At 37.5% G+C, this 24227-nt stretch overlaps 1 protein-coding gene across 2 annotated transcripts in view; it reads right to left on the bottom strand.

The window, feature by feature from the left end:
* The window catches only part of angpt1 (angiopoietin 1), a 199272-nt gene that overhangs the window by 45141 nt on the left and 129904 nt on the right, over positions 1-24227 (bottom strand). For both annotated transcript variants that reach the window (XM_008108252.3, XM_003219446.4), the window contains one exon: positions 21773-22005. In XM_008108252.3, the coding sequence (XP_008106459.2) occupies positions 21773-22005 (233 nt within the window). The remainder of the gene's footprint in view (positions 1-21772; positions 22006-24227) is intronic.

Genomic DNA, 24227 nt, shown 5'->3' with positions numbered 1-24227 from the left:
TACAGAATTAACACAGACAATGAATTAATCCTGCACTCCTTTCATGTAATACCAGCTCAAGAACAATTTCCCTACCTCACTCAGAAGGACTCCTCTAGTATGTAAAAGTTAAATGATATTCTGTGTATATTCAAATCACTGAGACTTAATTTCTTACTTGCAGTGAAACCATCACCTGACTCAACAACCTTTTTCATTTGGCTAAAACTGGATCTACAATGCCATAAAATCCAGTATCTGATCCCAGAACTGGATCAGAAATTGGATTATATGGCAGTGTCGATAGGGCCTCAGGCTGGATCTCCACTGCCATATAATCCAGATTAACAAATCAGATAATAATTTTTCTGATTTGAACTGGATTATATGAGTCTACACTGCCGTATAATCCAGTTCAAAGCAGATAAAATGCATATGGAACCTACCTAAGAGATCCAACAGCTAAATGAGCTGTCAGAATTTAAAACACATTTGAAGACCTAGCTCTTTCAGCAGGCCTACTCAGACAGTTATAATCATGAATTTTAAACTTGTGTCTTGTGTCCACTATATTTTAATAATTGTTCTGTGTATTTTAATATATGTATTTTATATAATGGTTATTAGGCTTGATCGATCCACGAAAATTTTGATTCTAAACTCGTTTCAAAACTAGAGGGGGGCAGCTTTTCGTTTCTGATGGTATTTCTGAATTTGGCCCCCCAAAAAATTCGAAATTAACGAAAATTCGTTATTTTCTAAATTAATTCGTTAATGGCGGACGCGCATGCGCAATTCCCAAAAACAGCACAGAGGGAGAGGACTTTACAGGACTCTCCCACCCTCATTTTTTGAGTGATCTTCTTCCAACTTGGTACAGTGGTAGAACACATTTAACACTGATAGCTCACCAAAATTTGGAACGTTTCCCTTATCCTCTGATTTTTGGCGAATTTTCATAGCTTTTATAATAAACCATTTTTTAATAATTGCAGAAATCTGTTCCTGGTTTGAAAGTCTTATTTCCTGTTAAATTGGGTTGTCTTTACTGTGAAAGTCATTGTTCTACTTCAGAAACTTTGTTTTTGTGGCTGAAACTTTGTTAAATTGGTGTGTGTGTGATATATACTGTGTATATATAATATATATATAGTCCCTGCATAATGTGTGTGTGTGTGTGTGTGTATATATATAGGTAAAGGTAAAGGTATCCCTTGACGTTAAGTTCAGTCATGTCTGACTCTGGGGGTTGGTGCTCATCTCCATTTCTAAGCCCAAGAGCCAGTGTTGTCCATAGACACCTCCAAGGTCATGTGGCCGGCATGACTACATGGAGTGCCATTACCTTCCCGCCACAGCGGTACCTATTGATCTACTCACATTGGCATGTTTTCAAGCTGCTAGGTTGGCAGAAGCTGGAGCTAACAGCGGGCACTCACTCTGCTCCCGGGATTTGAACCTGGGACCTTTCGGTCTGCAAGTTCAGCAGCTCAGTGCTTTAACACACTTCGCCATCGGGGCTCATTTATATATAATATACATACACATACACACAATGTGGAGAATATGTGGAAAGGTAGATAGATAAGTTGGGAGCCACAGCGAAGGCACCTTCCTGGGAGCAAGGTCTAATAATAATAATAATAATAATAATAATAATAATAATAATAATAATAAAACCCTTACAATATCCAAGATGGCTCACTGCTACAGAATCTTGGGAGGTTTAGTTTGATATGGTACCATTATTGGCAGAGAAAGCTAAGCTGTAGGAGTTGAAATCCAATCATTTATCCTCCCTATAGAATCAATTTTATATGCATTTTTAGCTACAGAAAAGCTAAAATCAGGACAGTAAAAGAACAACACCCAGAAAATGGGAATTCCAGACAGAAAACAATCAGGGCCAGCTAATACCTCCCAACAAAGGATTCCCCCAGGTAGGAAGCAGCCAGGCTTTGAAGCTGCAAGGCTATTCAATGCTAATCAAGGTGACCAATTGCAACATTCACACTTGCCTCCCACAGACAAGAGTTCTTTCTCCCACCCTGGACCTTCCACAGATATATAAACCCCACTTGCCTAGCTTTGCACAGACGTCAAAACCTCTGAGTATCAGGCCTGAGCTGAGGCGAGGCGGCGGCGGCCATTTTCCCCCTCCGTCTTCCTCCTCCTCCTCGGCCTCCTTCCCCCTCACCCCCTCCCATTGGCTGAGCCCGTGACGCCCCTTTTGCTGAGGGGCAAAAGGAAAGGGCCTGAATGGTGGGAGTTTGGGTGATTTGCAAAAGCTTTTTTTTCCTAACGAAAAAAACGACAACATAACGAAAAACGGCCTCTCGCGATTCGAAACCGCGATATCCAGACGTGTGGACAACCAATGCCGTATATTGCTTCAAAACAAACGAAAATAACGAATTAATAACGGTTAACGGGGAAAACGAATTATTTGAGCAAGCCTAATGGTTATGTGTTTTTAGCTATGCTGTAATCCACGTCGAGCCACAAGGAGAGGCAGGCATAAAGTAATAATAATAATAATAATAATAATAATAATAATAATAATAATGGTAAAAATGTGTTGTTGAAGGCTTTCATGGCAAAAAATCACTGGGTTGCTTCTTAATTGTTGTTGTTTATTGTTCTTTTTATTATTTCTTCTACCCAGCTGTTATTATTATTGTTTCTCAACTCTGAGAAAACCAGTTGTTGTTCTTGTTATTTCTAGTCAGGAATTATTTCTCATTTCTGATAAGATCAGATATTATTGTTGTTGTTTTTCTAGATAATTGTTTTGGATAGGACAAGCACATGTTTCTTGATAAGCAATATTTAAATGCCATACTGTCAAATAGTAAGAATATATGTGATGCATTCTGAATGTGGAACTGTTTATAAAAGCTTTTTTATTCATTTATTTTAATTGTGTTTGAACTGTTTTGTTGTAATACTTCTACAGTTTCAATTCTGGAGGACACAGAAAGAGCCTCCCCAAAGACTGAGTAAATCCAGTCGGGCATCTCTTGGGCAACATTTCTTGTAAACAGCTAATCTTTCCAACCCAAAAGCATTGCTTTTAAACATTTTTAACATTTTAAAAGTGTTTTATCTCCCCACAAATGGATGAATACCAAAGGTCTTTATCAAGACCACTGCTAATAATTATGTCTTTTAATATAGGTTTGTCACCTGCTAAAGAAGAGCTACTAGCCAAAATGTCTGAGGACATTTCATGTGACATCTTATGTATACAGGAAACACACAGAGACATCACAATGAGAAGACCAAAAAAATTTGGAAAGTAACTGGCAATGGAATGTCTTCATAGACAATATGGCCGTGCCATTTTTGTACGATCTGGTGTAGCAATCTCTGCAACCTCTCTCACAGAAGTGAACAACATTGAAATCCTATCTGTGGAACTTGATAGTTGCAATGTATCATCACTCTATAAACCACCTGGGGCTGATTTCTATTTTACACTCCCAACCAATTGTCACAATCATGAAGCCCATTTTATTGTGAGAGATTTCAATAGCCATAGCTGTGTCTGGGGCTATGACGAAGATGATAGAAATGGAGAAGCAGTTCTAACATGGGCTGACAATAATAGAATGAGCCTCCTTCATTACAGTAAATTACCACCACCTTTTAATAGTGGCCGATGGAAGTGTGGTTATAACCCTGATCTGATTTTTGTAAATGAAAGCATAATCCAGCAATGCATTAAAAGAGTTTTAAACCCGATACCTGATACTCAACACAGACCAATATGCTGCGTAGCATATGCAGCTGTAAGACCAAAAAGTGTCCCATTCCGCAGAAGATATAATTTCAATAAAGCTAACTGGACAAAGTTTACAGAGACCTTGGAAGCTGCTATTTCTGATATAGAACCTGTTTGTAGAAGCTGTGAAAAGATCCTTGAGGCTCTCAATCCCTAGAGCCTCTTGCACAAGCTGCCTACCAGGCCTAAATGAAGAATCGCTAAATCAGCTACAGGAATATCTCAGACTATTTCAAGAGAATCTATACAATGATGAGACTATAGCAGCAGGTCAAAAATTATCTACAGCCATAGCTAAGGCTAAGAAAGACCACTGGATAGAGTTGCTTGAGAATCTTGATATGTCGGGGGGATGCTGCGCATGCGTCAGATAAGATAGACGTGCCTAAGAGAGCTCCCTAACTGCAAAAGAAATAAAGCTTATTTTTAAAGCCCAGGAAGATCATAAATCTCTCTCTCCAACCTGGACCCGGTCGTGAAAAAAGAGGAAGCAAAGCAGATCGCAGTTTGAGCATCTGAAACTTGAAACCTCAGAAAATAAATCAGAAGCCCGGGTGAAGGAAAGAACTGAACGTGAGTGCCATAATGGCGGAGGGAGTGGAATGGGGGCGGAAGCTGGACCAAATATTACAAACATTGAATGAACTAAAGATAAGCTCTGATAGCTTAAAGAAGGGGAATGATGAATTAAAAGAACAAGTTGAAATGATTAACACCCGGCTGGGATCAATGGAGTCAAAGGTGCAACAGTATGAAGGTAAATTTATGGAGATGCAAGAGGAGACTAGAAAACAGAAAGAGGAAATAGCCAACTTAAAAAAACATTTAGAAAGTGCAAACCAAAAACTCCTAAACAAGATTGCTGACCAGGAAGATCGGTCACGAAGAGCAAATATACGCCTGAGAACAGCAGGGCAGGATTTTCAGATGAGTGACAATTTAAAACAAAATATTGTCAGTTGGCTACAGACTTTGATGGAAATCTCACCAGACGATATAGAACGATCGCATTGGGCTTATAGAGGTAGAAAAAAACCCAGAGACATTTTGATCCGTTTTTCAAGGGAGGCAACGAAGGAAAAGGTGTATAATCAGCTTCAGAAAATAAAAGACCTTACCTTGGCAGGTAAAAAGGTCTGGCCTCTCCTGGATCTTTCATCAGAGACACTGGATAAAAGAGCACAGATGAAAGAAATTACAAAAGTCCTGGAGGGGAAGAACCAGCGATATACTTGGGCTTTTCCTGCCACCCTGATCGTCTATAGAGATGGTAAATTATATAAAGCTACTGATTTGGCTAGTGGAAAGACCATGCTTAGACTTCTGAGATTTTGTACAGAAGGGGGAGTATCGGATGACACGGAGGATTCAGATAATGAAGAGGTCCATAGAAGCTTCAAAAGAAAGAAGGGGAGTAAGAAGGCCAAGGACACTCTTCAGGCAGCTGGACAGATAAGATCAACAGAGCTGGAAGCTGCAGACAGAGGCAGGCAAGTAGAATCATGCTCGACTCAGAGTATATCTGTTATTGGAGACTTGATGAATAGGGAAGGAGAGCATGGTCAAGATTTACAAGAGACTATAGACTTAAGAAATTTGAAGCAAATGGACTTAGACCAAATACGAACTTTGGAAAAACAATTGAGAGAACTAAAAAAGCAAAAGCTGAAAGAGGAAACAAGGAGAATGGAAACAAGATCCAAGATGTAAGAGGGAAAAAACCACTTTGACAAACTGGGTTAAAAAAATTTGCAGGTGTGGGAACTGGCGAAGGGCAACGCAGCTGCCAAGTGGAGTCTGGGAAGGGAAGAGAATAGAATGTAGGATAAATGTGATAATGTTATCGGAAACTCATAAAAAGAGGGGGAGGGATAAATTGATTAAGGATAAAACATGGAATAGAATTTATGAATCTCGAGGGACAGGGAACTCACGAGGGGTAGCAATTCTAATCAATGAAAATGTTCCATTTCAGGAGCTTGATGTTCAAAGAGATAGGGAAGGAAGAACAGTTTTCATGAAAGGCAAGATAAATCAGGTTAAAATAACATTAGCTGTGATATATGCACCGAACAGAAACACAAAACAGTATATATTGAATACTAAAAAGAAGCTGGATAATTATGCGGAAGGGACATTGATTTGGGCAGGCGATTTCAATTTGGAATTAACTAAAAAAAATAAAAAGCAATAAGTGTAAATAAGCTTAATATGGTGGATGCACACGCAAATCAAAGTATTAGGGATACTTTTTATTCAGCAAGACATAATAAATTTAGCTGTATAGATTACATCTTACTAAATAAAGCAAGCAAAGCCCAAATAAAGAAGGTAGAAAGGAAACCAATATTTTTGACAGACCACAGTCCTCTGATTGCAACCTTGGGATTGAATAATGAGATTAGTCAAAGAATTTGGAGATATAATTCGGTGGTAACAGAAAAAGATGAATATAAATTGAAGCTTCAGGAGGAGATAAAAGAATATTATAGAATAAATGATAATGGAGAGTTATCTAAAACTGTGGTGTGGGACTCATTTAAAAGTGTATTAAGAGGTCAATGTTTTAGTATTGAGTCCTACATAAGGAAAAGTTGGAGAGAGAAAAGAGAAAAATGTATAAAAGAAATTGAATCAATACAAGAACAATTGAGAATAACGAGGAGAAGAAATATAAATAGTATATTAAGGCAGAAAAAGAAAGAATTGGAATTAATGGATGAGGTGCAATGGAACAAAATGAGACAGAGTGTGAGGCAACGAATTAATGGATGGGGTACAAAATCAATGAAACAAATGGTGAGATATTTAAAGAGGAGAAAGGAAAAGTCATGTATAACAAAATTTAAAGATAAAAATGGATTGGTGAAAGATGGAAGAAAGGAACTCGAAAAAATAATGAGAGATTTTTACAGGGAGTTGTACCAAAAAGAACAGGTGAATAATGAAGAAATAAAAATTGGGAATAAAGTAAATGAGGAGGATAAAATTATGCTAAATGATAAAATAACACAGGAAGAAGTAATTCAGGTAATTAAAGGACTGAAACAATATAAGGCACCTGGTATAGATGGATATATAGCAGAATTATATAAGACCTTTATGCATGAGTTGGTACCATATATGGCTGAAATGTTTAATGGGGTATATATGAGAGGTATTGTCCTGGAAACATGGAAACTTTCTGAAATTATTCCAGTTCTGAAGCCAGATAGACAACCGGAGCTCCCAGAATCATATCATCCGATCAGTTTAGTAAACCAAGATTATAAGATATTCATGAAAATCATAGCAAATAGATTGGAAATTATTCTACCAAAGATTATAGGAGAAGACCAATATGGATTTGTTAAAGGGCGGAGTATCAGTGAACCAATAAGAAATGTTGTTAATGCGATTTGTCATGCGACAAAAACAAAAAGAAAATTGTCAATTCTAAAGTTAGATGTGTATAAAGCTTTCGACAAAGTAAACCATGAATATCTGTATAGATTATGTAAAGAACTAAATTTGGGGAATAATTTCTGTGAAATGATTAAAAATGTATATAGGGAGAATACGGCTTGTATTAGAGTGAATGGACAAAGAACGGAAAACATTCAAATTGAGAATGGGACCAAACAAGGTTGTCCATTATCCCCAATGTTATTTGCTCTGGTAATAGAACCCCTAGCATATAAAATAAGGATGGATGAAACATGGGAAGGGTATAAGATTGGGAGGAAGGAGGAGTTGAGATTGAACCTGTATGCGGACGATGCAATAATTTTAACACAGAGACCAAGGGAAATGATTAAATCAATGAAAATAATATTGAGGGAGTTTAAAAAAGTATCAGGGCTATCAGTAAATATGGAGAAATCAGAGATATTATTTATTAATACGCCACCGAAGGAACAATTAGAGATAAGGAAGGAATCAGGATTAAAATTGGGTATTAAAAAGATGAAGTATTTGGGAATTTGGATATTTAAGACACTTGATAAAATAATAGATGGAAATTATAGAATGGCATGGAAGAGAATGTTAAAACAAATGAGTAGGTGGAAGAATAAAAATTTGAGACAGATGTCTAGGATAAGGGCATTGAAAATATTGATAATTCCAAAAATGATGTATTTATTTCAGGCTCTCCCAGGAATTCCTCCCATGGCAAAATTAAAGGAATGGGATAGGAAACTAAATTATTGGGTTGAAGGAGGGAAAAGACCAAGAGTAAGGAAAAAATTGATAATTGCAAAGGAAATGAAAGGGGGATGGGGCTGTCCATGCCTAGAGCTATATAGTGATGCCTTCCAAATTGAAAGAGCAATAGAATTACAAGTGACAAATAAAAAATGGGTGAGATTTGAAAAGGAAATGAATGGAGTTAATTGTGAAGAAATAATCTTTAGAAAATGGGATAAGAGAAATATAGATAAATTAATAGGACCAATGAAAGGAACAATGCAAGTGTGGAAGAAATGGCAAGGGAGAATAAGTAGCTTAAAATCTAAAATGTCAACAGTATGGATAATCAATAAGGATAAGGAATCAAATATGAATAGAAATATTCAAACATTGAAGGAAAAAGGAATAGAGAGACTAGAACAACTATATGACAGAGAGGGAACGGTAAGAGAAAATAAAATTAAACAATGGCTTGGAGAAGAAAATTGGTTACAGATAAGAGCAATCTGTGCATATTGCAAAATAAAAGAAAATATTAATATGGTTAAGAGAGAAGATAACGCCTTTGAAAAGATAATAAGAGAAAAGGGGGAAGGAAAGAAGGCACAGGCCAGCAAAATATATACAATGCTCATAGAGGCTGATGGATGTATAATACGGGATCTGAAAAGTATGTGGGAAACGGAGCTGCAAATCACAGAACAAGAGATGAGAAATGTGGTAGAGACAATAGGGATGAAAAGGAATACCAGAGTACGAGAAATGAGGAGGAAAATATTGCACAAATGGTATCGTACACCCTGCCAATTAGCATACTACTATAAAAAGGGGAGTAGTAAGTGCTGGCATGGATGTCATCAGAAAGGGCGGTTTATGCACATGATCTGGGAATGTGAACATGTACAATATTTTTGGCAGACTATACAAAACGAGTCAAATCAAATACTAGGAAATGAGTGGGTCATAACAAAGGAAATAGCGGTATTAGGGAAAAGAGAGGAAATGGGAAATAAAAGGGAAATAAAAGAAGCAATAATTGAATGTGCACAAGCAGTAATAGTATTAGGGTGGAAAGATAAATCAAAATGGACAGTAAATAAATGGTACCAATATATGGTGGAGCAAATAGAATTTGAAATTATGAATGTGAAACTAAATGTTGTAAAAACTAATGAAAATAGAACAAGAGAAATGGAAGAAAGATGGACAATGGTAAAGAACTATATCATGAATCATTCTGGAGATCAAGCCATAAGAAATAAGATACAAATGTTATATAGTATATAGGTTGGAAATGGATTAAGATAAAGATATAAAAATTGTCTCATAAAGAAACGAATATGTAAAAAGAAAACAATCCTCGTGTTGGTGGTGGGAATTGTAAATGTTTTGTATGTCTACGGTATGTATTTTTTGTGTTTTAAAAAATAAAAATTTATTTAAAAAAAAAGAGAATCTTGATATGTCCAAGAGTAGCCGAAGTGCCTGGCAATTGCTGAGACGCCAGGATAGTGATCCTTTGGTCAACTATGGACATGCAAATGTAACACCAGACCAGATAGCTCACCAGCTAATTCAGAATGGCAAAACCAAACACAGTAGAGTAAAGATGAAAATCAACAGGGTGCCAGAACTTGAAACCCATCAGTTGTCATCTCCTCTAAACCTAAAAGAACTCAGAGAAGCTATCAAGCGATGTAAAACTGGTAAAGCACCTGGCCTAGATTACTTAATGATGGAGCAAATCAAACACTTGGGGGCCAAAGCTAAAAACTGGCTTTTGAAATTCTACAATCAATGTTTGGCACACAAACAGATTCCCAGAGTATAGAGGAAAACAAAGATCATTGCCATTTTAAAACCTGGTAAAGATGCCTCCAATGCCAGGATCTACTGACCAATCTCTCTCTTATGTCATCTATATAAAGTATATGAGAGGATGCTATTAAATCGATTGGGACTTGTTATCAAACCCAAGCTTATTGCACAACAAGCAGGTTTCAGACCAGGGAAAAACTGTACAGGTCAAATTCTTCATCTGACTGAACATATTGAGAAAGGCTGCATTACAGGAACAGTTTTTGTGGACCTTATGGCAGCCTATGACACGGTGCAACATAGAAAAATGCTGTGTAAAGTCTACCATATTATCCGGGACGTTGACTTTACAAAAACTCGCTTATCCAAGGTTCTGGATTATCCAAGGCATTTTTGTAGTCAGTTTTTCAATATATCATGATATTTTGGTACTAAATTCGTAAATACAGTTATTACAACATAACATTACTGCATATTGGACTACTTTTTCTGTCAAATTTGTTGTATAACATGATGTTTTGGTGCTTAATTTGTAAAATCATAACCTAATTTGATGTCTAATAGGCTTTTCCTTAATCCCTCCTTATTATCCAAGATATTTGCTTATCCAAGGTTCTGCCGGCCTGTTTAGCTTGGATAAGTGAGACTCTACTGTATTTATTATGCAGTGCTTTTGACACAAAATAAATAAAAGTTTTAATTCCATTTAAGTATTTAGCTTTTGTAAAATTTTAATCTTACTGCTTTTACCGTGTAAGCCAGGTATTACTACTATTATTCATCAATTTTGAGAAATTCAGGTTTATTGTTGTTGCTCCGTAAGGTTGCTGTGGGTTTTCCAGGCTGTATGGCCATGTTCCAGAAGCATTAGTAAAAAATCTAAATGGTAGTTGCATAACCCTGGCACCCATACGTTTATGCTAAATATAATAAATGTAAACACTAAATCTGTTTTAGGAAATAATTATAAAGTAACAATTTTTATAAATAAAGCTGACAGTTCCGTACATACAGAATCCGTGTGCCTTTACAAATACATAAAAGAAAGAAGTGAACAGCTGTAGGTTTTCTTCTTTGATGGAGGATGTTTTAATATACATTTCAAGAGCTTAGGAAAAGTATAGCCTCACACACTCCTAGTGGAAACTTTATCTATAGTTATGCTAGAATATAAATTACCTAAAAATGGCAGGAGATGTAAGTCATAGTCTGTTGGTACTACAAAAAAATAAAATAAAGCAGCAGTAGCAAAAAGTTTTATAGACACATCTTAAATATTTTGCTATTCTTAAAGGAAAACAAGCAGTAGAGCTTTTGGCAATTGCCAGCTTGGCATGGATGGTTCAATTTATATAACAAAGGAAGTGTCCATTGGCTCCCTTTCCTCATCAAATGTTTCTTTGAGTGCCAAGAAAATCCCAAAGACAAGGCACATATGTAGTCTGTGAATTCTGCCTACAAAGTGGTTTGCAGCCTTGCATTGGATGGATATAAACTAGATGTCACCTCCCACAAGGATGGTAAAACATTAAACATCCGGGAATTCCCCTGGGCAAAGTCCTTGCACACAGCCAATTTTCTCACACCAGAAGCAACCTGCAGGATCTCAAGTCGCTACTGACACACAAAAAACTAGATCTCTAAAGAATTGCCTTTGTTTCTGACAATAGACAAATATATTATGATAGCCATATTTAAATATTTGAAAGGAAAGAGCAAGCTGGCTTTCTACTGTTCCAAAGGTGTAGGCCACACCTACACTGCCTATTTAGTGTAAAGGGTCTGTGAATCAGCTCCATGATGCATGGAGCTGATCCCTATTAGTGTGGATCAAAGCTGCTTAATGCAGCCATGAACCAAGTAACCAAAGTCATGGTTTAGTTTGAATTCTCCCCCAGAACTTGGAGCAAACCTCAACTTTGGACCCACGTAAACAGTTGGAGATGATAAAAGTGGCCATGTGGCAACACCAAACTGGGTTTGGCACCACTGGCCAGTCAGTATACTCCGTACTACTGCTGCAGCAGTCAAGTAAGGGGAAAGCAATCAAAGCCATCTCGGGCATTCTGGCATTCACCACACTGGATTAACCACAGAAGAAATTTTCAGTGTAGAACCAGCCTAAGATATACAATGGATTCCAAATGCAGGAAAAGAGCTAAACATTAGGAATGACCTTCTGATAGCAAGAGCTGTTTGACAGTGGAAAATGCTGCTTTGGAGGTGGCAGAATCTTCTTCTCTGGATATTTTAAAGCAGAGGCTGGCTGGCAATCTACTGGAAGTACTTTGATTGAGTATTAAGAAATTGTTTCTATGGTCTTATGATTCTATGTTCATTGGTGTCTATTATATCCCAAAGAACACCTAGCTAGCAAGAAATGTATATGGCTTTTACCTGAATAAAACCACCATCATAACAAACTCAGTTTAACATCTTTAGAAAAATGCAGCTCAGTATACCATCCATCATCACCCTCCATCACTAAATTGACTTAAATTGACTTAAATTCCATGCCTGATGAAGAAAACTTAATGTAATGTATTTTGTGCCTTTTGATGGACCCTTAAAAAGGCACAATTGCAGTGTGCACATGTGCACGTTTTGCTCTCTTTCAGTGCCTGGCCAATGTGGATATCCATCTCCTTTATTTCAAATCTATGGACTGAGTCCAATTGCTATTCCAAATTAGAGTAGAACATTCAAATCAATCAGATTTACACAAGTGTTGACATACACTCATTAACTGATTCAATTATTCTACTTAGTTGAGAGTAGCAATTTGAACTTGTCCTTAGTGTGTATCTTAAAGAAAAGCTAAATCAAATACAATATGAAATAACAAGAATAAAATATGAATAGAATTCGTAATTACACTATCTTCTGCTTCATTCACTGAAAACTGTTCTAATTTTTTTAAAGGCTTTCATTTCCCCCTGGGAAGAGAACTATATGAAATCAGAGCCAAAGACAAACAAACCTACCAGTTTTCTTAACGGTGAAGAAAACAAAGCTGTCAGAACCCTCTTCCCCCAATTCCAATTTCAAGTTCATATCCTTTTCTGGATATGAATAAACATGCAATTTTGAGAAATTCTTCAAACAGATTGAAATGTATTTTTCCCTATTTGTGTCAATCAAGTTAGGCAAACCTAAAACCTGTCTGGGAAACAAGCGTTACAGATGGGAAGACACAGACTGACATTCTAATCCAACATTAAATATAGGGTTGAATACAGACAGTTTCAGACCAAAGCATCTAAGGACCTGTCCAGACAGTACTATTATCCCAGGAGCTCCCAAAGAAAAATGGAGGTGGCCAAATGCCACTCCCTCAAAACACAGGAGGAATCGCTACAAACAGCGAAAAAACACAACATTTTCAAGTGCAGGAATACCCGAGTTCTGGCCCCCAAAAGCAGATCTTCAAATGTCTGTATGTCTTCACATTTAGAAAACACGGAATTTTTTATCTGGGTTTGTTCCTGGGTTATACATGTTGGCTCCTGAGTGGTTGCATCCTAAAAACATGGCAACAGTTTACTAGAGGGCGAAAACTTTATCATGGCAAGAGAAACTTCATCCTCCATATGTTTAATTAAGTTTGTGACAAACAAACAAATGTTTTCCCATGTAATTAACTTTCGTCATGTTTTTACGATAAAAGCAATGAGGAACAGACATGTATACCCAGGAACATCACCCTGTTGTTTCAATGCATAAGTACACCACAAAACCGGTCAGCACAGATGGCCATGCAGCCTCTATAACCCAAGAATGGAACTTATACAATGATTTGTATATTCACATATTCACATATTCTCATCTTATGAGTTAAAAAAAAACTGGCAAAATTTCCTGCAGATGTCCTGCAGTGACCATCTTGGGGGCTGCAAAATCCCAGGACAAAGTAGCAAGTGTGGACAACAGATGCAGAAATCCCGGCACCAACAGGTCTGTATGTGGACCTCTTCTCAGGTCCCAGAATTTTTTGCCTCTGAACAAAACCTGCGATTTGCTGCAACCTAAGGGATAAATATGCAAAGCCCTGGATGTGGAAAGACGTAGGATGTCTGTCTGTCTCTCAGTTCTGGTTTCTCTTGTACTTATTAAAATCAATCAACAATAATCTCATGTTCTTTCAATCAAAATGAATGAATTTAAGGTTTGAATTTGAATTGAAAATAAACAGAAATGATATCCTCGCCCTGACCAATTTCTTATAGTCCTGACTGAATAATAGACTGCCAGCAATCAATCTTGCAACACAGCAGGCTTCTATGGGGAGCTCCCTATTAAATTTCACTTGTTTTTCTTTTTTGATAAGTACTTTACAAAATTAAATGGTTTCTTTGCAAAAAAAAAAAAAAGGTTTGAGATTTTGTTTTTTAAACAAAAGTTTGAAAGGTTTAAATATTTATCCTTACAGACAGAAGATTTTGAATATTCACCTCTTAACGAGCTGAATATGAATTAAAATGGCATTACACCATTTTTAAATATAGCTGGAAATTATCTGGGTGTTGCATAGAGATCTACACTGTCATATAGTGCAGTTTGAATTACATATTAGTCTACATTGACTATGTAATGCAGTTCCAAGTTGCATTATATAGCAATGTAGATTGTCACTAGGTAAAGGTAAAGGTTTCCCCTGATGTTAAGTCCAGTCGTGATCGACTATGGTGGTTGGTGCTCATCTCCATTTCTAAGCCGAAGAGCCAGAGTTGTCCATAGACACCTCCAGGTCATGTGGCCAGCATGACTGCATGAAGCGCCATTACCTTCCCGCCGGAGCGGTACCTATTGATCTACTCACATTTGCATGTTTTCGAACTGCTAGGTTGGCAGGAGCTGGGGCTAACAGCGGGCACTCATTCCACTCTCGGGATTTGAACCTGGCACCTTTCGGTCCGCAAGTTCAGCAGCTCAGCACTTTAACACACTGTGCCACCGGGGGCCCCAGATTGTCACTAGAAATGACAATAATGCTTAGCAAAAAGCAATAGGAAAAGAGGAAGACCATATTACAGATAGATAGCTTCAATCAAGGAAGCCATGGGCTGGAGTCTGCAAGACCTAAGCAAGACTAATAATGAAAGGGTGACTTGGAGGCCTCGTTCATAGTATCGCCATATGTTGAAGTCAACTTGATGACAGTTAAGAGCAAGTTCTAATATTTTTTACCTTGTTCATGTTATGTTTAAAATTTGGAAATTGTTCAAATTGTTTATACTGTACACTGCTCTGAGCGCAAAGAAGCCATGGCCCTCAGTGTGCAAGACTCGAGCAGAGCTGTTGATGACAGGGTGACTTGGAGTTCTCTCATTTGTAGGGTCACTATAAGTTGAAGTCAACATGATGATAGCTAACAACAACAAATATTTTCTAGCAGCTCATTTCCATCAACAGGTATCACCATATTCCATCATGCTGGATGAAATTAAGTTGCAAGCTTGAAAAAGCTGTTTCTGCACATTCTTATAGTAGCTGCTTTGTTTCTTGTGAATTTTTTTTTGATCACTTCTTGATAGGAAGGAATTAAACAAGTAGGTTACTTCCAATTAAATTAAATTCTTAGCTGGATAAAACAGTGCAATGGCTGCTTCTTATGGTATTGTTAAATCGTAAGTCTTGGATGTTTTACTGTGGAAGGAAAGGCCATACTAGGAAAATAAGAAGGCTGAAGTTTTACAAGGGATTCAGCAGATAATAGTGTTCCTTTTGCATCTGTATCAAATGAAGAATTTAGCATTCACTTTGAAACAAAAGACTTTTTACAAGTATTATTCTCAAACCCCTGCCAGTATCGGGTATGAATCTGAGCCGCAAGCAATTGGTGTTCTCTAAAGAAACTATTGCTGCTGATCTCCTTTTCTAAATAAAGGAAGTGTTTGCCTTGCTGGCAAGACTTCAAACTGGAATTACTGCAGGATGGAACCAGATTTCCTTTTATACTAATCAAAAGGCCTTTTATGCCAAGAAATTTCTCTTCTTTACACTGCTCTGCTGCACCTGGATAGAGATTGTTTGCCGTATGAATCCCAGCTGAGCCATCACCAACCCCACTGCAGAAAACCTGCTAAAGGAAGAGATGGATGGTCAATGGGTCTTTGGATCTTTCGGCTGATGTATGAAACCCATAGGTAAAGAAATAGTGGCTTCATGTGGTCTGCTGTGTGTTTTAGTTTGAAAATTGTAGGAGATATGCAGTGTGCCTCCTACAGATTTTGAGGACAGAATGCAACTTGTATTATTATTTAAAATTTTAATCGGAGCTAATTTTTAAAATCTGGGCCCAGATTAAAACTTAGACTAAATAAAACTCGTCATTATGGAATCCACCAGCCGCTTCTATCTGGAAGTCAATATTCTTGATGTTAAAAGGACTTACAATCATATGTGACACACAGAAGGTTCGACGCTCAGTGCTCACTATATCTATGTAGAGACATTCAAAAACATGAAGAGTTTGTCAGTCTTTGTAGATTAGGCATCAGTTTCCAGAAACCTTAGCTTGCATGGCAATGGGCATGGATTTCTGGAACCTGGAGTTCAATAATATCTAGAGGATCAAGGTTGAGAAACATTGGAACCTCAGCAATGAGATAAATGAGTAATGGTTCACTTTAATAAAGTAGTGTCTAATATTTCGGTTTAGGGATGACTTCAGCATTCTCTACAGTACAATAAAGTAAGAGCTCAACGGCCATCTTTCCTTCAATTTACTTTGCATCTCAGTGTTACTGTTCACACGTGTTACTACTATTGATGGAATGCTAGATGGTGGATGTAAACTATTTTCATGATTTTTTTTTCCTGTACAGTTGCACCTATGAAAGCTAAGCAATTCTGGATTCATAGCTCTATACTTTGCAGTTTTGGATTTCTTAATAAGAGAAGATTTTGTGTTAGAATAAAGAAAATCTATAATAAAATGTCCATATGGACAGTTTGGATTCTTTGTTGTCTTGGACTAGAATCAGATGAAAAATATTTCAAGTAGAGAATATTCTTAGAAAAGTATGTGTACTTTGAAAACAGCAAAATGGTAAAAAGACAGGATAAAATGGAGGCAGGAATCATATAGCCCTGCAGATGTTGGACAGTATTCAACAACTTCCAGTATTTCTCAATATTTGCTGTCTTGGCTAGCAATGTTCAGTCTGTAGTCTAATAACACCTGGAGGCCCACTCACACCTCTGCCATAGAACCTCTGACACACAGATCCACACAAAGAACAGTGTTAAAACGCATTGTAAAATGCCCAGGATACAACTGAGGAATCAGGAGTTAGATATTAATATGTTCAGAACAAAGAGTATCAACAATTTTTAGTGGGGAAAGGTTGAAGGCCAGTAGCAAACATTTTTGGAACTGGAAAAACTATAGCAGCAGCAAAGGATCAATGGAAACCACTGGGCAAAACATAGATCAGAGCAAAGTGTGGCTCGTGAGCCACATTACAGGCCGCCAGGGCCATTTTTTGTGCCCCACATACTTCCAAATGCCCTCTGGGGATTGTGGGGCATATTTTTGCTGCGTTTGAGGTCATCTGTGTCATTTTTAAAAATCAAAAACAAATAAGAAGTGATTGGAGTAAGAAGAATTGAGTGTTACATCTCAGTTTTTGTTTCATTGAGTTTTCTTAGGACCTCATTACATTAATAAGGTCTCGCAGGGCAATTTGCCAGCCTCTGTGGCAATTTGTGGTGAATTGGCAGGGCAGTGGAGCAATCCTTGTCCTTTACCGGCAGCGATGCTTCCCATCACATGTGGGGAAGCATCACTGTGCAGCTCCTTTCCACATTGGCCCCGTGGTTTCCAATGGAACATGGGAAGCCTCGTAGGATGCTTGCACCCCATTTAATTGATGGAGCCCCACCGGAAGTGAGCTTATGTCATGTGATGGGTGGTGTGGGGCTCCATCAATCAGCTGTGTTGCAAGCACCTTAGGACACTTGCAGCCATCATGGGATGAAGTCCTAAATCCTGACAGCACTTTGTTCCCACCATTGTTTCTTGTCAGGGTGTGAGACTTTCTGTACTCATCCTGCACTGAAACCCACATGTTTTGGCACATCTTTCCTAACTTGGAAAATTTACCTGGTTTGTATAATGTTTTACCATCTCCTGTTGTGTTTCAGAAATATGTGTGTTGTAGTCATTCATATTTTAATATATTTATGTTCTTTTGTGAGCACGCTACTTCTCAGGAATGTCCTATAAGCTATAATGTATGATATACAACTAGTGTACATATTGCAAGTTAAATCTAACATTTACTTGTAACAAGTCTTGTGAGCTGTGAAAATGGTGGTTATGCTCAGGCCATCAGGTGAAATGCGGTTTTCCTCCCTACTTCAGAGTGTCTGTGTGAGTCTATTCTGAATCTGCCCTGAGTAATTACACTGAAACATGAGCTTTTTTTTTTTTGGGGGGGGGGGGAATCAATTAAAGGACTATGAATGAGAAATGTTAATTTAGTCACTTTGAACCCATGATAATAATATATTATATATCAGAGGGTGCTAAGAAAAGCCTGTGTCAAACCAAATTAGTTTTGATTTATTCACTAATCTAAAATCTTATGCTAAGAAATTCAAAACATATTTACTGGGTGTTGTTCAGATGAAAAATTAACCAAGTCTATTACTAATTGGAGAAGGTTTATCTTGATAATATCATATTTCATCGTTTTCTGACACATCTAATCACATGTTGATATAATGAAGGATGAAGTGCTTTGTTGCTTTTCAAATATCTGTCAAATATAGTTGTTATATTAACCCAAAATTGACTTTTCCTGATTGCACTTTAGAATGTTTAAATATAATCACACACACATTTACATTACTAACACTAAATACATCCTATTAAAAGTCCAACTAATGCCTGAGCCTAAACTTCCTTGAAAGCTGATAAAGATAAAAGCTAAAATGTATAATATAAAGCAGTTATTCTTACATACAAGACAGTTTTGTTTCTGTGATGTCAACAGTCTTTTATAGATTTACTAGCTGTGCCCGGCCACGCGTTGCTGTGGCAAAGTGGTGGTGGTATTGGTTAAAAATTGTTGTGTAATTTTTATTTGACGTTATTTGTATTTTTTAATTAATTTTATTGTAAATTATCTTTTTATTTATTATATTTTATTATTTTCTTGTATTATTTTTAGTTATTTTCTGTTATTATAGTATTTTATTGTATTAATTTTTTTAGTGTTTTTAATTATTTTTTAGTTTTTTTTAGTGTTTTTTATTGGGTTGCTAGGAGACCAAGTTGGAGGAGCATAGCCTTCTAACTGGCAACAATTGGATAAAAGCAATTACTCCTCTCCCTCTAATTAGGACTTTATTTTTCTTTTCTTTTTGTTGTATCAACCTGGAAGCATGGATGATGGGTTGTGTTGTCAAATTTTGAGTTTGGGGGGCCTGTAGTTTTGTTGTTTTGTGGGTCGCCGTGATGCCATCACACTTTTATATATATAGATTCTCAGATTTATTCTCAGAGGATTGAACTGTACGTTATATATTTCTACTAGGGATACAAATAATGCTTTCTATTTTCTCACCCTAATGAGAAAGGGTGTCTTAATCCATCAATACACCACACAACACCCCATCAAAAATATGTTCAACTGCCAGAAGTCTTTTCATATATTGAGGCCCATTGGATGTTTATGCAAACATTTGCGGTTTTCCCCTGTCAACAATGAATGAAGATGCATAATACACTTGTAAACTTGCGCAACTGAGAGAAATGTCAGGCAATTATTTTCTTCTGCATGCAAGAATGAATACACATATATTATATTGCATGTAAGAATGAATGTATATATATTATATTTTCAAATCCACCAACTCACTCAGCACAATCTGCCGAACATAGAATTGATGTAATTCATGTTAAAATAGACTTGGAGAATAGATTTTCCCCATATTACGTAAGGTAAAGGTTTCCCCTGGCGTTAAGTCCAGTCGTGTCCGACTCTGGGGGTTGGTGCTCATCTCCATTTCTAAGCCGAAGAGCCACCGTTGTCCATAGACACCTACAAGGTCATGTGGCCAGCATGACTGCATGGAACACCATTACCTTCCCGCCGGAGTGGTACCTATTGATCTACTCACATTTGCATGTTTTTGAACTGCTAGGTTGGCAGAAGCTGGAGCTAACAGCAGGTGCTCACTTTGCTCCCCGGGTTTGTACCTGGGACCTTTCAGTCTGCAAGTTCAGCAGCTCAGTGCTTTAACACACTGAGCCACTGGAGGCTCCCAATATTATTCCCCATACTAATTTCTATTAAAAAGTTATAATTTGAGTGTTGTTAGGCATATAATCAAAACAGTTAAGAAAACAATCTGAGGAAGTAAATTTAGTCCACAAAAGTTATGCTAGCAACTTTGTTCTCTAAGTTCACATCACACTTACATCACATCACACTTACCAATTTAAGCATCCTAGGACACTTGCCAGCCAGTTGAGGGATGGATGGGCACACAGCCCATCACACAACACCCCTTGACTTCTGGCAGAGATCTAAGATACTTCCTCGTCAACAATGAAAGGCTTCCCCGTTACATGGGAGAAGCACACTTTTGCCCCAGCTGGACAATGCTTCCCCCATGTGATGGGGGAAGAGGTGCCATGACGGAATTGCCCTGTGCTCCTGCTGTTTCACCACATATGCTGGCGAAACGGCATGGGTGTGTGTGTGATAAGGTCCAAAATTAGTCTCTAAGGTGCTACAAGATCTCTTTACAATCAGAATAGTGGTAATATGTATGTACAAGATGAAGTTTCAGCAGGCTATAGGAATCTCTTAATTTGTGTACTTACCATTGGGAAACTCTAAGCAGAGTCTCCAGAACAGTGGTTCTCAAACTGTGGGTCCTCAGGTGTTTTGGCCTTCAACTCCCAGAAATCCTAACAGCTGGTAAACTGGCTGGGATTTCTGGGAGTTGTAGGCCAAAACATCTGGGGGACCCACAGGTTGGGAACCACTGCTCCAGAAGCAGCCCAGTAAAGATTTAACATGCTCAGCCACAGAAACTAGAATTAAGCACCATGCAGGAAGATGTGACTGTTTGATTGAACAATGAACAGAATCATTGAATCACTCTACACTGAGAAGAAGCAGGCATAGCTCCATCATACTTGGGCTCAGAAGCAGATGAAAGGCACTCTCTATATCCCTACTGCCATTTCCTAGTTTCAGAGGGAAAGAAGAAGAGCAAGTACAGCTTCATCATGTCTAGGCTCAAAAACAGATCAAAGATATTTCCTCTACCCTAACTGCCAGTGCCCTGGCCTCAGAAGAAGAGAAGAAAAGTGAATATCTGCTGGATTTAACTCCTCCCCTCCCCTCCACTACCATTCCCTTTCCTTATTAGTCCTGCTTTACTTAGATTTGAAATGAAATGGGCAATGTGAGAAATCTTTTTCATAACCATCTCCTTCTTTCCCTCTGATCTCTCTTACTATGACCAACAGCACGGCATTAGAACAAATATTTAACAGTCACACAGGCAAGGCTAAACCATTTTAGAAATTCCACTTTTTACCCATAATGTAATAAGTATGTGGAAAATCTGGGTTCTTGTTTTCATAAGCAAAGCTTCAAAATAGCAGCCAGAACTTCAACGCCAATGAAAAAGATCAGGACAACTGTTGTGAGAGCCATAATCCATATTGAGCCCAGATCGCATGAAACTAAGGAAGTTACAAATGATACTCAGAGATAATTTCTCCTGAGCAATGTATGTCACAGCAGAGACTTTTCCTTCTCTATGGATGAAATAAGGTGGGAAGTTGGTTCCTCAAGGTTTTGCATTTGACCCCCTTTGGCAAGATTTTGCTTGGACAGATAATGATATTTTAACTGCTTATATTAAAATAGAAATTGTGGGAGTTTGATAAAATGAGATCGAAGATTTGAGGAATTGTACTTCAGTTCCTCTGGATGCCAACCTCTGGATTAACCACTCCTTAATATTTTTTTCAAGAAATCACTGTCTTACCTCCTTCTTTAGAGCACATGTTCACTAAGCTGTGCACAGTGTCCATTAGCTCCAGTTGTTGTTTCTGCAGGATACTGTTATTGGTAGTTGCTTTAGTCAGCTGCCTTTCCAGTTCTTGGATGATGTATGTTTGACGTGAAACCAAGCTTTGCAGGTTCTCTTTTTCTTCCTTCAAAGTATCCAGTTCTTCTTTATGTCTTTCTTCCATTTCAAGGATTTTGTGTTCTAATAGACTGGGAAGGGAAACACATTGATACCATGTATAAACATTTTAGAGTTCAACTTCCTTCACACCAATGAGGGTGAAAAGTAACACTAACCAGCACTAAGACAAGGTCCAATTCAGAATTTGGATAAAATGCTAAAATGGAAGTCAAATCTTCCAATATCCTAGTCACGGTCATGGCAGATGAGAGTGGTGAACAAACAAGCTTGAAGCTTTCCTGGATTTAATCCTCTGACTAGATTTTATTTTCAGGAAGGATACGTACAATACAATTTGCCATTGGGAGCCAAGCTAGATGATAAGGGAAATGTGTACTTGCTGCTATCAATCAATTTTCCCCCGTACGATAGGATTTCATCAAAAATATAAATATAAATTCTGCATGAATCAGACTTGTGCATTAAGCTCATGTTTCCAATGACCCATAAGAAAATAAAGCTACTATATACACTCATGCTTAAGTGTGAAAAGTTTAGTCAAATATTATGCCCCAAGATTTTTTGATTTTACCTATCCATAGGTAATTGCAAGTATTGTGCTGTAATGTTTATATTACAAAGGAAACCGGTTACTTGTTTGAGTAGAAAAAGGCAAGCATCCATCTTGAGACAACCTTTAAAAACTACTAATCCCCTCTTCTCTAGAATAGAAAAGCTTTAAGAAGCATTAAACCCAGTCTCCTCTACAAACAGAAGCGAAAAGATCCAGAAAGAGTGGTAACTCTGATGCTTTTTGAAATCCAAGTCTTAATGAATTATATGGAAGAGGAGCCTGTGGGTAGTCCCCCCCCCCATAATGGGCTGGATATGGTGCTTTCTTAACCCCATTACTGACACCCAAGCTTTCTTGAAGGGAAGAAAGAAAAGGCTCCCAGGGGAAAGGGGAGCCTCATAAGTTCCCCATTGCCTGCAATGAGCCAAAAAGAACCACTTTTTTCAGATGTGGAACAAAGGCCCATTTTCAGGAGGTGCTGGAAAATGGATATGGGGGCTTTTGGTATCCGGCAAGCAGAAACAGACAGAGATCCCCCTGAAATGCACAAAACTATTTACAATCAATTTCCCAAGACTTGCCAGAATAGAAAGGTCTTTATCTAATGCTGAAAAGGCAGCAAACAAGACATCCCAACCACCCTATAGAGGGAGTTCCAAAATCTGGGATCCACCACAGAGAATAATCTTCACTGTTCTACCAAATATATCTATGAAGATGGTAGACTAGAATGAAGTGTTCTTCTGAACATCTTAAAGTATAGACAGATTCATATTGGAAGATAAGGTTCTTCAGATACTCTGAACCGCAACCATATAGGACTTTCACTCATTGGGGAAAGAACCCTTTCACCTTCAAAGGTAATGCATCTTTCAACTGGACCCTGAGCTTCATGAAAAATTGTATTCCAAGACAAATGCATAGGTTTCTGCTTGAAGAAAGGGAAGCAGAAGAAATGTTCAAAACAGTTATGATTCCATGAAATCATTGTCAGATATCTTTAGTTAAGAGCAACTTTTAAAACAGAATAATTCTAGATAATATATTGCAGAACCCTGGCCTGATCTTGACACCTGGCAACAAACAACTGTTATAATGTGGAAGGTTTCCCATTTGAAAATTAATACTTTGATTAAGAGTAAAGAAGACTAAACTAACTATAGTTTTATTTTAAAATCCCATTTTATGAAGATTAAAAATTTTAAATGAACCATGATATATAGTATTGAAGAATATATTAAAAAGGAGATCAGATAACATCAGTATGATGAAATGTTTCATTTATCATGTGTCTTTATGTATAACAATTGTACCCAAGCTATGTATTTTAATCACCTGCTCATCTAGTGAAGATTGATACTATTTTGAGTTATGAAATATAAGTTTTTCAAAATCTAGTTAATACTTCTGTGAGGTGTCAGAGGAATTATGACAGCCAAAATATGCTGGGGACACAAAATTAAATGAGGTACCTAGCTTATTGTGAAAACAGAGAGGAGAAAATTGCATTGGAGAGGTAAGACAGATAAAAAATACACTTTGTGGCGAGTAGAAGCAAACTCCAATATCGCTGCCAGAACTTCTCTCAAGGAAGCTAGCCTGAACATTTTCTAAATTCATCAAAGTGAAAGAGAGGGTTTTACCCTTTTGCCTGAACCTTATGCTACAACAATATACAGCAGGCCCTTTGAATAATGCATATGTATTAGAGGGAAAATATGCAAAATTGCTTATTTT

Source organism: Anolis carolinensis, chromosome 4 (assembly GCF_035594765.1).
Source record: "Anolis carolinensis isolate JA03-04 chromosome 4, rAnoCar3.1.pri, whole genome shotgun sequence".
Lineage (NCBI taxonomy): Eukaryota > Metazoa > Chordata > Lepidosauria > Squamata > Dactyloidae > Anolis > Anolis carolinensis.
This window is presented reverse-complemented; position numbering and strand designations above follow the sequence as displayed.